Source organism: Barbus barbus (assembly GCF_936440315.1).
Source record: "Barbus barbus genome assembly, chromosome: 4".
NCBI classification, from domain to species: domain Eukaryota; kingdom Metazoa; phylum Chordata; class Actinopteri; order Cypriniformes; family Cyprinidae; genus Barbus; species Barbus barbus.
This window is the reverse complement of record NC_136732.1, coordinates 42,020,401-42,037,392: the sequence shown is the minus strand read 5'-3', so window position 1 is coordinate 42,037,392 and position 16,992 is coordinate 42,020,401. Positions and strand designations below refer to the sequence as shown.

At 38.3% G+C, this 16,992-nt stretch overlaps 2 protein-coding genes across 3 annotated transcripts in view; both read right to left on the bottom strand.

The window, feature by feature from the left end:
* Positions 1-2,745: 2,745 nt before the first annotated feature.
* On the bottom strand, positions 2,746-6,236 carry ndufa6 (NADH:ubiquinone oxidoreductase subunit A6). Its single transcript, XM_079411221.1, has 3 exons — positions 6,080-6,236; positions 5,105-5,220; positions 2,746-5,034 (listed from the first exon to the last, which is right to left on the bottom strand). Exons 1-3 carry the CDS (start codon positions 6,219-6,221, stop codon positions 4,903-4,905), a joined length of 390 nt encoding a protein of 129 aa, XP_079267347.1. The 5' UTR covers positions 6,222-6,236; the 3' UTR covers positions 2,746-4,902.
* Positions 6,237-7,177: 941 nt separating this feature from the next.
* Positions 7,178-16,992, bottom strand: part of LOC306861569 (TRIO and F-actin-binding protein-like) — a 13,308-nt gene continuing 3,493 nt past the window's right edge. For both annotated transcript variants that reach the window (XM_079403928.1, XM_079403929.1), the window contains exons 6-12: positions 15,309-15,720; positions 14,114-14,336; positions 13,020-13,122; positions 12,774-12,933; positions 9,099-9,209; positions 8,601-8,687; positions 7,178-7,790 (exon numbers count right to left, since the gene is read on the bottom strand). In XM_079403928.1, the coding sequence (XP_079260054.1) occupies positions 7,611-7,790; positions 8,601-8,687; positions 9,099-9,209; positions 12,774-12,933; positions 13,020-13,122; positions 14,114-14,336; positions 15,309-15,720 (1,276 nt within the window). In that variant the 3' untranslated portion in view covers positions 7,178-7,610. The remainder of the gene's footprint in view (positions 7,791-8,600; positions 8,688-9,098; positions 9,210-12,773; positions 12,934-13,019; positions 13,123-14,113; positions 14,337-15,308; positions 15,721-16,992) is intronic.

Genomic DNA, 16,992 nt, shown 5'->3' with positions numbered 1-16,992 from the left:
TGGTATATGGTATAGTGATATAAATGTATGGTACAATCTAAGACCTTATTATGGCGGATGTATCTTGTCCTTTGTGAAGTTCTGCAGACACAATAACTATTGTCCAGAAAGGCAAACGCAGAATGTGTCCCTAACGTGCTGTACTGCTCATTTTAGGCTTTTTATTACAACAATGTAAACTAATTTTCCAGTTGAATTGCTGCAGATCTTTGTGTGTGTGTGTGTGTGTGTGTGTGTGTGTGAACAAAATGATCTTTTTCTAATGCTAAATGTTTAATTTTTCATTGCCATAAACTACAATGTCATGGCTGCCTTTAGCGTAATACAGCATTTAAAATAAATCTAAAGAAAAAGAAAATTAGAAATGAGATGAGTAAAGATTTTCAGTCTTCTTTGGTCATATTAAGGTTGCTGATCATTCTGACCATGACTGTAGATTATTCCATAACACACAAATGATTATAAGAGCAAACGTTTTGGTGACACGTTATTGTGATAATCCACTTTAGACATCATTCTACTAACAGTAAGTAACTTTGCAACTACATGTCAACTAGCAGTTAGTAGGCTATTAATAAACTGTCTGCTTAATATCTTCTAACACTTTATTTTGATGGGTCACAAAACATACAGACTAAGAAATTTTGAAAGTATATGTCCACTTATTCTACCAACCCTAAACCTACCCTAAGTCTACTCTGAGAGTTAGTACACATGTAGTTGCTAATGAATGAGAATTAGTTGATAGTAGTTGCAGTTATTTATAGTTAGTAGAAAGTCTAAAGTGGACTATCAAAATAAAGTGTGACCAACTTTTTCTCTTACCTCCTCAGAGAAAATGCTCCTGGAACAGTGAATAATCCAGAAGAGAAGAGATATTTTCAGTCTCAGAACCAACGATTTTTGACAACCATGAAAAAAACGATGATTATTCAGAAATGTATTATAAGAATTATGGCATATAAGGTGCTCAACCAGAATGAAATGATATTCATCCTTACCTCACCCATGCTAAGGAAACAACCTTTGTACTCATCAGAGTGGATTTTGTGGACAGATAAGATTACTCATTATATATATCTGTGTGTGTGTAGATATATATTTTCAGTGCTGTGCAAATGCATTTTTGGTGCACTACAATATAATTTATAACAAAACATGCAATTTGATTGCAAATATTGTCTCATGTTGTCAGTCATCACTTGAACATGTTTTCTTGGTCTGGAGGTATACTCAAATACTTTTTCTAAACCCAATACAAAGCTGCATCATGGATGAATCATATGTTTTTAATGAATAGTGACTATATTTACTTAATATATTTTGATCAAACTCCTTATTGGGGATCTTTTTGTTCTATTACTCTAAAAATCATGACGGGTCAGATAGGCTCATTCACCCATATAGTCATAAACATAATCATAAACCGAATAAAAAAAGAATACTAAGGATCAAAGGTTAATTTTGAAAGATAGTATACTGCTTTGGAACAACTTGAATACATTCATTTTACACAGGGTCCAAAGTTAAACCTCACCAAAAGATAAATGCAAGTAAAAGGAAGTTATAAGATACTACAACATATTACATATTCACTGAACTGTAAGAAAGATTCATAGCCTCACTGATGGAATTGGTGCAAGTAATAGGGAAGTCGTGGCCTAATGGTTAGAGAGTCGGACTCATAATCCAAAGGTTGTGGGTTCGAGTCTCGGGCCGGCAGGAATTGTAGGTGGGGGGAGTGAATGTCCAGTGCTCTCTCCACCCTCAATACCACGACTGAGGTGCCCTTGAGCAAGGCACCGAACCCCCAACTGCTCCCCGGGCGCTGCAGCATAAATGCTGCCCACTGCTCCGGGTGTGTGTTCACGGTGTGTGTGTGTTCACTGCTGTGTGTGTGTGCGCGCACTTTGGATGGGTAAATTTAAGTATGGGTCACTTTCACTTTCGTCACTTAAATCAGATAAGGTTTGATTTGACCTTTAAAAGGTTGTTTCTCTCTCTCTCTCTCTCTCTTCCGCCATGTGGTTACGCCCATGATTGTTTCATTTACAACATTTGATGCATGTGGAATTAGAAGAGCACAAATTACAAATATTTGATAGGAGTAATAGTGTTAACAATGGTAAGGATGATGCAAATACAGAATGAAAAGACAGGATGGATTTCAAAATGTTTCACAGGAGCCAAATTTTAAAAGGGAGATTATAAATAATTCTGTTTATTCATTTTAATGCTTGCTGGACAAGTCGTTAATGAGGTATCGTTAATAAGGTATAAGTTGGACATTTTGATTAATATCAATTAATCATATAAATATTGAATCTTAAGAATGACTCCCTAAAAGCTAATATTAGAATAATAGTTCTAAAGTTACTACAGTACTGTAATAAAAAGATGCCCCGCCTCCATCAAAACCCTTTCTCATCTGATCTGCACAAATCTCGTAAGTGACCTGTTGTGATCTCAAAAAGTGAGTTTTCACCAAAAGGTGAGCAGTTTGCATCTATGACATATGATCATTTACACTCAATGTTATTGCATACTGTTTTATAATGTACTACAGTATAAATATCTGCCACCTAACTACTATTTACACACCTGTTGCTAAAGAAAATGCTATTTTAGAGTAAACTGAATTGATCATTATTTGCACAATACTTAGTGTAACTAGAATATATCACTTTTTCCACTTAGTGTAAGTGCCAACAATATCATTAAAGACAGCTCAGTGCTGATTAAGTTCTGTCCAATATGTATATTTAATCAATTATGAAATGAGTTCATATGGGCAATATAGCATTGTTTACGAGTATGAAGCCTTTGTAAAGGAACGGTTAGCACATTGCTTTATAAGGTAACAAGCTGTGCTGAATTAATATTCAGTGTTTGTCATGTGACAGCATGGGCTACTAGTCTGAAAACTTTATTGCTAATTGAATACTGTTTCACACACTATTCTTTAAAGTATACACTGTGTACTGGGCAGTAAGCAGTCAGCAAGTGTGCCATTTCAAACACGGCCACTGAAGTGATCATGTGCTGCACTGACCAACCAAGTGCTCACAAGATTGTCATGTTGCTGGTGCAATGTTTAGCTATCACAGATTGTCTTCTGATGTAGATGCAGTCAAACTTTGGAGCGCTTAGATTAGCGAGCAGGGTCCTGGCAGATCACTAGGACCTGTCGATACCCTGTCAGATATTCCTCCCATTAAAACAGTAGGAAGTACAATTTGATAACGAAAAATGCTACCAGTCAAATTATGATTTATTAATGTCTACACCTACCACAACCCTAAACCTACCCTTACAGTAGTGTATACAGTAATTATGTGTTATATTTGCGGTTGTGGCTAGAAGGGATACAGCTCCCGGAAACCAACAATAAACATTTTTAGATTGTGTTATTAATGTCTAAACCTACCCCACCCCTAAACCTACCCTTACAGTAATGCAGATGCATGAAATATTGTTGTTCAGCGTGAGAAGAAGGATGAAATATTGATGTGTGCATGCGCAGTAAGCCCCGGGAGGAAAACCTGACGGGCAGGATCAAATGACACCGGTCCTCACAGACCCTATTTGAGAGTAAAGTCAACATGTTTCAAGAATTAAATTGTAGCGATTAGTTAGAATATTTTGAGACTAAAGCCTATATTGCAAATTGACAGAATTTGTAAACTGAGACTTTGGAATTTCGCAATATAGGCTATAATTTCACAATTTAATACATTTAATCTCATAGTTGCTACAAATTAATTCTCATAATTTAGAATACACTTAAAATATTTTGACTTTATTCTTTAAATATTTAGATTTGAATCTTGTAATCTTATTTATTTAGTTTTTAACGTGGCACTAAAACGCCGTCATACTATCTGTGAATCCTGAAAAATACAATGTATCAGTTTCCACAAATATATTGTGCATCTGTGTTCAACATTAATAATAATCAGAAGTGTTTGTTGATCAGTATATTATTATGATTTCTGAAGATCATGTGACACTGAAGACTGCAGTAATGATGCTGAAAATACAGCTGATCACAGAAATACATTACAGTTTAACACATATTCACAGCTGCTTTACATTAGAATAATATTTCATAATTTTTACAGTATTTTTTATCAAATTAATGCAGTCTTTGTGAGTGAATTCTTTCAAAAATATTAAATTAATTACCAACCCCAAAATTCTGGACATTGTGTAAATAAATATATATTCTGTAAAACATAAGTGACCCGGGACCACAAACCAGTCATAAGGGTCATTTTACAAAATAAATAAAAACTATATTAAGATTATATTTATAATCTGAAGCTGAATAATAATATTTCCATTGATGTATGGTTTGTTATGATTGGACAATATTTGTCTGAGATACAACTATTAGAAAATCTGGAATCTGAGGGAGCAAAAAAATCTAAATATTGAGAAAATCTCCTTTAAAGTTGTTCAAATGAAGCTCTTAGCAATGCATATTACTAATCAAAAATGAAGTTTTGATATATTTACGGTAGGAAATTTACTAAATATCTTGATGGAACATGATCTTAATATCCTAATGATTTTTGTCATAAAAGAGAAATGTATAATTTTGATCCATACAATGTATTGTTGGTTATTGCTACAGATATACCTGTGTTACTCATGACTGCTTCTGTGCTGCAGGGTCAGATATATATCTGTTATCAGACTGAGAAACAGACGCGGACGCTTCTGTAGGAATAACTAGTGTTGTAGTCCAGACCTAATCTGAGACAAGACCGGTCTCGAGTAGCACAGCACTAGAAATAACGACTGGGTGATCAATGAAACACACGCAGACACGTTTCAGCATCAGTATATATATTTACAGTCCAGAAGCAGAACATCACAACACACGTCAGGGGTCAGAGGTCAGGGGTCGTGTCCGTGGTAGAATCTGGACAGGAAGTCAGCGGGACGCTGGGTCTCGGTCTCGTGGAAGTAGCGCATGATGTGCGTCTTCTGCTTCCAGACGTTGATGGTCTCCTCCAGCTCCATCTTCCCCTGCAACACAGGAGCGAGCGGTCAGCTCACAGACGCTCATGCTAGCAGACGCTAGCACGCTAACACGCACCTTGATGACCAGCATGTCGATGACGCGCGGGTCGGTCACGTGCTTGTTCCTGTCGAACATCTCCCGCAGCTTGTCGTGGCCCTGCCGCGCCGTGATGTCCAGCTGGAACGTGTGCACTGCAGTAATAATAACAGTAATGACCTCTCTCTCTCTGCGTGTGTTCTGGCCGTTTATAACGATCATCAGGCCATATTCAGCCGAGGGAGGTATTCTGCTCATATCATAAAGATTCTGATGGTCTGCTGGTCAGATTCATCTTTTATAACAAGTTTAAACTGGTTTTACATTTCATGAGCATTTTAACCTTTATAAAGCATTTTTCCTAAAAGTGTCCGTTATCTTTTAAGTCCTATTCTTATATTTAATCAGTGAATTAGTGTAAGAAGGCATTTGGGCTGTTACCAAGCAAATTACATGACTATTTCAAAGATATTAAATAATAATCTTTCAGCAATATAATATACATGAATAAAATATTATTTCAGTTATGCAAACAGAATTAAATTCTGCTGTGAAGCAGTTTCGAGTTCAGTTCCAGCTTTAGTCAAACATCCTCTTCCATCACAGACCAGATCAGAACACATTTCATCTCAATACTAATTCAATATTTGAAAAGTGGAAATAAAACATCTAATTAATAATAGTTTTATATATGCTATGCCTTCCCAATAAAATAAAGTGGCATTCATCTAATATACATATATATATTGATAGATAGATATACAGATACACTATATTGCCAAAAGTATTGGCACCCCCTTCAAATGAACATGTTTGACTACTTTAGTCATTTCTATGAGTACAAATCTTAATGTTTAAGCATATAATGATATTCTGGTGAATTATGTGTTTCTAATTTTATAGCAACAGTTTGTACAGAACCCTTTTCTCTTCTAACATGACAGTTGTTGTTGTTTTCTCGTGTGTCTGACCTTGACTCGGTTCTCTCTGTGTGTGTGTGTGTGTGTGTCGTACCTGTGCTAGGCACTTCTCGGTACCAGGCCCGGTAGAGCTCGCGGGCCCTGCGCCTGGCTTCACTCAGGTCGCGGCTGAAGATCGGTTTAACGACTTTAACGGCGGCGGCTCCGGAGCGAGTCGCTGCGCTGGACGCCATCATTAACCTCCGCCGCTGCTCTGCGCATGCGCGACTCCGCTGCGCTTCAAAGCCGACGCACCGCCGCCTCCTTCCGGTGCGGAGCGGTACTGCGCAGTCAAAACATCCGGAGCAGTCTGTAGCGGGCATTTCCATCATTTAATCGACAATTTACTGTGCTAATTTTATAATTAGCATGTCACATTTACCTTTTCATGTAGGTTTACAATAATCACATCTGACCGAATAATAATAAAAAAGCATGAAGTTTATTCGTGATGTATGTGTTTCTATATCAGAAGCGTGTGTTACCGCACGATGATCGCTGAAGCACGAGGAACTGGAGGGATCGAGTAATAAACACACATTTCGGGTTTTGTCCTTAGTTTGTGAGTGATCTGAAGAGATGATTGAATATAAAACACTAAACATGTTCGATCAATGCCTGTCAGTCACCGAAGGCCTCAGCAGCACTTAAAACTGCTTAAAATAACTAAAACATTCAGATAAGCTACAAGAACTTAGAAAGAAGGCATTTCTTATTTTAACGCATTTTTTTGTCCATTTGAAAGAGTTGTTTTGGAAAACTGGGATATTTAAAATAACTGACTTCTTGAACTGGACAAATCATCATCTAAAAATAAATATCTGATGTTTAATGGAAAACCTATGATGCCTCTGAATGATGTTCTGGATAATGAGTCAAAAACAGCCGTTCAGACAGATACAAATCCACTCAGATGATGGTAAACACGCTGTAAATGAAGTCTTTATCACTGGTTAGTTAATCACCGCCACATTAACTCATCTCTGCCAGTTATTAACACACAACTGACCCGTTCTGGTTTAGTTTCGATGGCAAACAGTCAATCTACCACGACTCTTAACGATTCACTTCTGATTATTCATGACTTCAGTTCAGCTTTGTGGAGACAAAACATGAGACAAATGTAAAGAACAATCAGCCAAGAGTCCAGAGACCAAAGAACCCATGTTTTATTAGTCCTAGTATGATATGTTTACATAAGCGTTAAACTCTAAAATTAAATATGACAAGAAACGCAAACATCTTTTAAAAAACACTGGCTCATTAAAGCAAAGCTCTGTTTTTGTGGCACAAAGGCAGTCGCTCACACACACACACACTCTTTCTCTCACACACAGGAGCAGGAGGCACATAATCAGATATTAGTTTGGCAGATAAACCCAGTGAGACTCTGATTATTCATACATGTGTGTGTGTGTGTGTGTGTGTGTGTGTGAGACGTTCCAGTTCTGTTCCCAGGAGTCAAACACAGAGAGATGTGAGAAAGTGCAGAAGCATTTGTTCCAGTGTGCCGCAGCTGATTGGCCGGTGGGAACGGCTGCAGCTGATTGGGCAGAAATGAAGGCACGTGTGTGAGGCTCCTCCCTTCAGGAGGCGTGTGTGTGTGCGCGAGTGTGTGTGTTGTCGGTCTGCTGTCCATCGTGCAGTGCGCTCAGTGCCAGTCTCAGGTGTTCTCTCAGCGTCTCGGCCTCGCGCTCGCTGCGGCTCTTCATCACGCTCAGCTCCTCACACACCTCACGGTAACGCTCGCACACGCTGCTCTTCTCCTGACACACACCAGAGAAACATGTTACACACACGAGAGAAACACACATTACACAGGGAAACACACACAAAACAAGCCTTACACACAAGAAACACTACACACACGAGAGAAACACACACGTTACACACACTCACACGGGAGAAACACACGTTACACAGCGAACACATGCGTTACACACACACACACACACACACACACACAAAACAAGCCTTACACACAAGAAACACGTTACACACACGAGAGAAATGCACATTACACACACACAAAACACGTTACACGAGAAACACGTTACACACACGAGAGAAACACACGTTACACATGACAGAAACACACGCATTACACACAGACACCAATAGAAATGTTCCACACACACCGGAAACACGTTACACAGAGACACCCACACCCACATGTACACAAACACACAGGAAACACGTTACACTCGGGAAATGAGTTACACAAGACATTCACGCATTACACAAAGACAGACACTGCATTACACACAGACACATGCAAGAAACACGTGTTACACACAGGGTGTTACAACGTGTTACACAGACACACAGAAAACACCTGTTACACATGGTAAACACGTTACAAATGGACACAACAGGAAACATGTTACACATGTTGTGTAACACACTGACACACCGTTACACACGGACATTATGGCAAACATGCATTACATACACAAAATATATTACACAGGGGAAACATGTTATATATGGTCACAGACGTTACACTCTCTCTCTCTCTCACACACACACACACACACACACACACACACACACACACACACACACACACACGTTACCGTGGTGAGGAAGTGCAGCTGGTTGCGGAGGCTGCTGAGCTGCTTCTGTAAGTACTGCAGTTCGTTCTCTCTCACACGCAGCAGCACCTGCCACACACACACACACACACACACAGACACACACACAATCAACACAGAGATGAAAAACAACACAGCAGGCGTCTGATTTCAAGTGACTTCAGAATATCCCTGAACTGATCAGGAGCAGCCAGGAGGATGATCACCTCACTTCCTGTCCTTCATGAACATCTGATCCATTACATAATCAACAAATCATTGCTGAGGAACATGTATAATCTGTGTTCTCTTATTCACTTGTAGTGCTTGTTTTGTGTTTTTGACAGCGCTCGGCTAATAGGGCTGGCTACTGACAGATTTCACAAATACATTTGATTCAGAATCACAAGCTCTTGATTCAGTTTGATACTGATCTGTCTGGATATGTGCGACATGTGACAGAAACACATTATAGCGAGTGATAGAGAGTCACTGCATCACCTGTGTCTCACACCATGACCTCTCAGTGCTGTCAGTCCCTCCGTCTGACCCTTGACCTGTGACCAGAGACCGAATGACCTTCACCTCCTCCGACAGACGCGCCTGGAGGTCCTACACACACACACACACACACATTAATACTCAGAGATGCAAACAGGTAAAGCCTGGTACACACCAAGCCGACACCGACGAACTAGTGTCGACGAAAGCAGACTGCGGGGTCGGCTCACGTCGGCAGAGAGACTGGGTCCAAAGTTGCCCTGACACACCAAGCCAACGCTCAAGTAGCACGTCCATTCTGCGCCTTTCTCACGCACTGGTTCGCCAGCTGAACAGCCAATCAGAATGATCAGATGGCCCAACGAGCTCCAACGCCGATTCAACATGTCGAATCGGCCGAAAAAAAGGCAACGAGGACCAACTTCAGCCGACGGCGTGGAAAACACTGAGAAAACTTAGTCAGCCAATGAACAAAAACTGCCCCACGGCCGACCATCGGCTTGGTGTGTACCGGGCTTAAGGGGGAAATTACTTATGCCCATATGTACTTACTACTTACTTCAAGGTATTTTATAAAATGTTTTGTACCTTATATGTCCAAAACAGTAATGTTTCACAAAAAAGAATTTTACCAACTCATGATTGAATACATTTGATGAAGTGCTATGCAAGATATTGAAGACAATATTGGCTGATTACACAGCAATGCTGACCTAAAATGCTAAATGTTTGCCCTCTCTCTCTTCACCATTCCCACATCTCTGACCCTTTTTGAACATAGATTTTGAATTAAAGAGTAAAGAAAGTTGTGCAAAACTTACTGAAACAACCAATTCTTTATTTACACTTGCATTTCTTTCGGTCTCACTAACCAAGAAATTTATTTGTAAAGATTGTTCTTGTTTAGAGATGCACTGATTGCAATTTTCTTGACCGATTACGATTTTTTGGAAGTGTGACCTGCCGATGCCGTTTTTTTCCAATTCCCTTTCTAAGAACTATAATTGACAGCATATACAAAAAAAATCTATGCAAATTTCAACAAAAAATTATTTACATAAAAGAAATGATTAAACAGCACAATTCCCCCAATCTGGAATAAGTTACAGATGTTCTCTCACTTAAACTCTCAAAATAAAGTGCTCTGTGACTGGAAAGAGGAAGAAATAGCTTAAACTTAAAATGAGTTGCAGTATGTAACAAAACAGATGTCATGTCCCACTGTTTATAAATGGTCCCCCCCCCCAACCTTATTAAATGTGTCATCTTTCACATCAAATTCTTACTTTGTTTCAATTAATTCCGTTAGCATAATAATAAACTGTAGAGTTGTTACCATTGAACTGAAATGAGTATTAACAAACTCTATCTTTCCACCGCTGAGGAACCAGAAGCTGTATCTGACGTGGCATTAGATGTATTTACAGACTGTTTGATGAAGCTGAGGTGCCATAAATGCATTTACACTGCAACATTTCAAATGCATAAATAATTTTATAAGATTAATGTTTTACATATTTTTTTAAACATACAAATAAATGCTGAAAATATGCAATGATTCTTTTAAATATGACTAAGCCACCAGTAGGTGGCGGCAAGTGTCTGTTTTAATGAGTGAGTTATTTATTCATTCATTCAAACGCCTGACTCAATCAGAAACGAGGTGACTGTCCTTAAGAATGGGCCACTGAATCATTGACTCACTCGATTCGTTCAAAAACGTGGATTCTTCAGTAACGAAACACCGCTGTGTTGCTCAGAGACACACAACAGTTCTGCTGTGGCCCTGATCGGAACCATCTTCATCAGCAAAATTGAGCAAAAACAGTCAATATTTTGTCTACATTTTCATCTAAGTCGCTTAATTTTAACCTTGTTTACTGAAATACTATTGTATAAAATCAGTGTCACATTGCAGTCGGGCTGATCTTGTTATTCGGGGAACCATCATGGCCGTCTAATGTTGCTTACCTAAATCTTCTTTCTTTCTACCGCAGTATACATCTATAAATTTCTGTGAGTTACCTTGTGTGTGTTGTCTCTCTCACACTGTGCACGTGGCTGTGACGTCATTGCCTGCGCGGCTGGCAATACAAGGATCGGCTCAGAATCAGCAAGAAGTGGGACTGACCGGCGGTCACCGATCCAGGCCGGTCATGCCGATTCCGATCACTGGCCAGTTAATCAGTGCATCTGTATTCTTGTTAGTATTGAATTATATTGAATTGTATTAAAAAATTGCTACAAAAACTGTTGAATGAGCTTACATTTGAATATTCCTCTAAGCTTATCTTTTGCACAAAAATACAAAAGTTTTTTACACCTTTGTAAATAATATTTATTTCGAATTGTTTGTGCGATCATGCTTGTCTTGGCATTGATGACATCGAGATATAAAAGATATATAATAAACTGCTTTAAATTTTTCAGGTTTTTCAGTGTTGATTTCCCTCGAGATCCAGAGGCATTTACACTCCTTGTGAGGAAACCTCGATGGTACGGCATTTGGTTTAAACCTATGATTATATCCATCTCCACCTGTAAGCTCTTTCAGTAGCTGTGACCATCATATCAGTATTTTATTTGTGTATTCTGAGTTGTGTTGTGGTCTTTCTTGGTTTTCTTCTTATCTCTCTTCTGGCAATTTTACATTTCAGTGAAGGATTTTCGATCACCTACTGTCCCCTTGAAGCAAGGTGTCCCCCAGGGCTCTGTTCTCAGGCCATTATTATTCATAGTTTACATAATGCCTCTTGGTCAGATCTTATACCGTCATGGTCCAAATTATCACTTTTAAGCTGATGACATCCAATTATACATCTGTACTCCTGCTCTCCCTGGTCAAACTGACAAAATCTCTGCTTGTGTGAACGAAATAAAACATTGGCTTAACTTAAATTTTCTGAAACTTAACATGGACAAAAGGGAGATAATTTTTATTGGAACTCTGTCACTCACTAGCAATATTCCTATTAATTTCACCTGTGAGATTGCTGGTTCTTACATCAAATCAAAAACTGTTAAAAATGTAGGTGTAATCTTCGATTTCTCTCTCTCCTTTCAGGCTCATACTAACTCTATCACCAAATCAGCATTCTTTCATCTACGTCGCATTGCACAGCTCCGTCCCTTCATCAGTGTTAAAGACACTGAATCTGTTACACATGCATTAGTTACATCATGTCTTGATTACTGTAATGGCCTCTTCATTGGTTTACCTGCTAGCTCCATTTCCAGATTACAAGTTTTGTATCTGCTGTGCTTGACTCTTTTCTGCTATATGTTCCCCTGTCTATATAACGCTCTCTTATGTTTCTAATTCTGATTTTACGTTGTTTGTCATTGTCTACCCTTTCAGTGTTTATTATTTTCTTGTTGAACGTACATTGTAAAGCGTCCTTCAGCCCTGGAAAGGCACTATATAAATAAAATAGACTTATTGGTAAAAATAGGAACAGGTAGCAGCAGTATAGCTCACCAAGTGCAACCATTTGACCTCATCGGAATAATGGCACCCCCCAGAGTCCAAAATATGTATAAAAAATTGTGAATTTATCAAATAACACAAATCTTTCATGTGCAGTGTGTTTAGGGCTTTAATACACGGGTTGTTTTTAAGCTTCTGTGTGCTCTGACTGAAGGTTTTGTTGGTGTTTGGAGGTTTTTATGCAGTACCTGGTTGTCTCTCTTCAGTTGCTCCATCTGTGTGTCTTTCTGGCTCATGAGTCGCTCCGTATCCAGACTGTGCTTCTGCGCTTGCTTCAGCTCCACACACTTCTGAGAGTATCGTTCTGACAGAGACGCCAGCTCCCTCCGCAAGGACGCCAGCTCTGCCCTGCACTCACACACAGAGAGATGAGCTCCAGACGCCACTCATGCAGCGCACATGTGTGAGTGTGTGTGTTATGTGTGTGTACTCACTGTTGCTGTTTGTCAGGTGTGTGCGAGTCTGTCCCATGAGTCTCCCTGAGTTGTGTCGTTTTCTCCAGCTCCTTTCTGTGTGCTTTCTGTAGCGCCTCCATCACTGACAACAGAAAAACACTGTTACACACACACACACATCACTGGAGCACTACGGCTAACACTGATCACCACAGAACTGAACTGAACACACACTGGAGGAGTCCAGCAGCAAACACTCTCGTATTCATGCAAACATTGGGACCCTATGATTTCTGTGGACGGAATCCAGTCATAAAGATAGAATTTACTGTATAATGCGGAATGTCACTTTTGAACGGAATTTGCCAAATTTTTAACTAAGAAATCAAAAACGTAATTTACTACAAACATGCTGAAGTGTGCTTGACGCTTGTGTTTTTAGTCCCTGTTGTTTCACTAGTGAAGACATCAATACATGAACATCTCCAGAACTGCTCTCAGAGTCACTTCATGAGCATTTGACCCTTTCATTTGAGAAAAACTATCCTCATATCTCACATACAAACAGAAACCCGTCAAAATAAAAGTGCGGTTTAACTTGAAGAAACGGTGACAGAAATATATTACTTATTGTAGGGCTAATGATAGCTACTGAATTATTATTAAAACATATTTTTAAAGGAATATTTACCAGAGAAGTGATTTACCAGAATGTATTGACCAGAAAAATGTAAATACAGAACAGTATTTATGAAAAGAAATGCGTAAGTAAGTAAATAACAGGCTAGTAACAATTTTTTATAAAATCAGTTATCCAGAGAAAATTTCATGAACCTATTAAAATACAGAAAATTGGTAACAGAAATTGGTAAAAATAACTGAATTTGAGGGGAAATAATATGTATTTCATAGGGCCTTAATTTCATTGTTGAACCTTTAATAAATTGCTGGTAAATTGTGTGTGTTTCATGATTTCAATTAACTAGACATGCTTTTTGATTGTTTACATTTAAGCATAAGAACAGAGTCTAGAAAAACTAAAACAGGGAAAAAACGGAATCCAGAAAATGAAAATGTGCAGACAGTGAAGCTCCGCCCACTATAGAGCGTGCTCTGCAGTGATTGGTCATTACCACGTGCGGTGGCGTCGCTCTCCTCCTTTAGCAGCGCGTCTCGTTCCCGCTCTAGTGCACTGATATGCTGTGAATGCTGCTTCTCCAGCTCCTCCAGCACCTCCCTGTGTGTGCGCTCCATCTGCTGCAGCACCGCCCCACAGCCTGACTCCGCCCCACAGTGCCCCGCCCCCCTCCCCGGTCCCGCCCCTAGCTCTGCCAGCTGCTGCCTCAGAGACGCCACCTGCAGGAGAGAGAGGACAGGCGGAGGTAAAGCCTTCTGCAGGAGGTGCAGGTGCACTGGACAGGAAGTGTGAAACAGGATCATGCACACACACACACACACACACACACACACACACACACAGAGAGAGAAGCACAAATGACTGTGAATAAAGTCTTTCTAAAGCTCATACAGTCATTTGTGCAGGCGATTGTTAATCCTTATAACACACAAGCCTGTTTTCTATTGTGTAAACACAAGCTTACCAAATAGTCATTACTTAATAGCTTTAACCAAAGACATTGTATCTGATAAAACCTTGTGAATGTGTAAACATTTGGACATTTAGCATTTTACCATGTTTTCAACATGTGTTTACCACACTTACAACTTGTTTAATAAAAAAGCCTGGAAATTATTTGAAATTTCTACTATACAACTATATCTAAACCAATCTTATGCAATAAAAATTTTAATCAATTATTTCAATATCATTTATGATATTTATCTGAATATATCATACAATTCATAAAATAATATGAATAATATAATATGACAATTACCAGAATTTAATGAATGTGGATCAAAAACAGCCCAAATTTATGAAAACTACATATCTATTTCTCTGGAATGTTTTCAAACTAAATAGCACATATTTGACAATTATGAAGAAAGTTCTGTTTTGCATGCTGCAATGAAAAAAAATGTGTGAGGAAAAGAGGCTAAAAATATATAATAATAAATATTTTACACATGGACAAACACGGGAATACATATTTTTTTCCCGAATATCGGCATACTGTCATGTGAATAATGTATTTTGATAGCCTTTATGTATTTTCAAAGTTTGGTTCCCACCAAAAAGGTGTTTCTTAATTTTTCAGAATCTTCAGTTCAGAAATGTGTTATATAAGGGTTAACCAGTCTCTCTGTGTTCTATTCAGTTCTCATAAAGTCATTCATGAGAGCAGATAGACTTTATTCACGCACTACCTCCCTCTCCAGCGCCTGATTGGCTGACAGGCCCGACCGCGAGTCCATCGGTGGGAGTGACCTCGTCTCTTTGAGTGGCAGCCGCTCGAACTCCGCCCACTTTTTCGCAATCTCCTCCTCTATTCGTTTCTGTTCCGACTGCTGGCCCGCCCCCTTCCGCGAAAGCACCGCTTCCCACTGGTTGTGGCTGTCATCACGCAGCCGCTCCTGCCATTGGCTGTGCTCTCTCACCTGCCCCTCCCCCGACTCTCTCTGATTGGTGGAGGCAGGGGTTGAAGGCGGGGCTACTGGCGACAGCTCAACATAGTCGAATTTGCGGTGGGTGGGGCTTGCGGTGGTGGCCTCTGATTGGCTGCGGAGGCGGAGGGATGAGGAGCGGGCGTTTTCTTTATCGCTGCTGCAGTTGGGCAGCCTGAAACACATATAAATGGTGCCAATACGAAAAAACACTGACAGAATCACAACTGAAAACAATATAAGGTGTTTTTAATACACTATAATAGAATCAATGAAGAATATTCTGTTAAATATGACATTTGTATACAACAGAAATGAGTAATAAGCATTATTACTTAAATATTTTTAATCATTTGATTAAAAAATGAAAAATAAATGTAAAATAAACAGTACATAATAATATTACTACTGAATTGAAAAAAGTAATAATAGTTATTATTTAAATATATTTTTAAATTATTAAAAGCAACATGAATAATGCTATCACACCATAAAATAAAAAGTATATTATAATTATAAATACTTTATATATTCTGTTGTTTTAAAGAGTTATAACACTACTGTACCTTATTGAGTATTTTAACAATAACAATTATGCTCATTTATATTTTTAGTTTATTGACGAATAATAAAAAGTAACAGAGATAGATCTATTATACTTTGAAATGAGTATATATTAATTAAAAAATATTAAGTTAAATTAATTATTACTGTAATAATTATAAATAATTATTACTTAAATATTACTTCAATTACGGTTATTACTTGAATATTTTAATTTAATTAAACTATACAAATTTATAAATGTTAAAATCATAATTATACTATTATAATGTAAACATTAAATAAGTATTTAACAACAACGTTATTATTTAAATATATTTATTAATTTATAAAAATGAATAAACTACTAACATAATGATACTATTCTACTGTAAAGTATAAATAAGTGTTTAACAACAACAATTATTATTATTTAAATTTTATTTTGTTAAGTTATGAAAATAAATTAATATATTTATTAATTAAAATTCTATTGTATTTTCCAATTAAAAATAATGTAATAATAATAACAACAACAATAAAAAAAATGTATTACTGAACAACGAAATTACAATACTAAATATTTATGGCTGACCTAATTTGTGTGTGTGAGTGCCTGTGTGTGTGTGTGTGTGTGTGTGTGTGTGTGTGTGTGAGAGAGTGTATATGTGTGTGTGTGTGTGTGTGAGCGTCTGTGTGCATGTGTGTGAGAGAGTGTGTGTGTGAGTGTATGACAGTGTGTGTGTGTGTGTGTCTGTGTGTGAGAGAGTGTATGTGTGTGTGTGTGTGTGTGTCTGTGTGTGAGAGAGTGTATATGTGTGTGTGTGTGAGAGAGTGTGAGAGAGTGTATATGTGTGTGTGTGTGTGAGAGAGAGTGTATATGTGTGTGTGTGTGTGTGAGCGT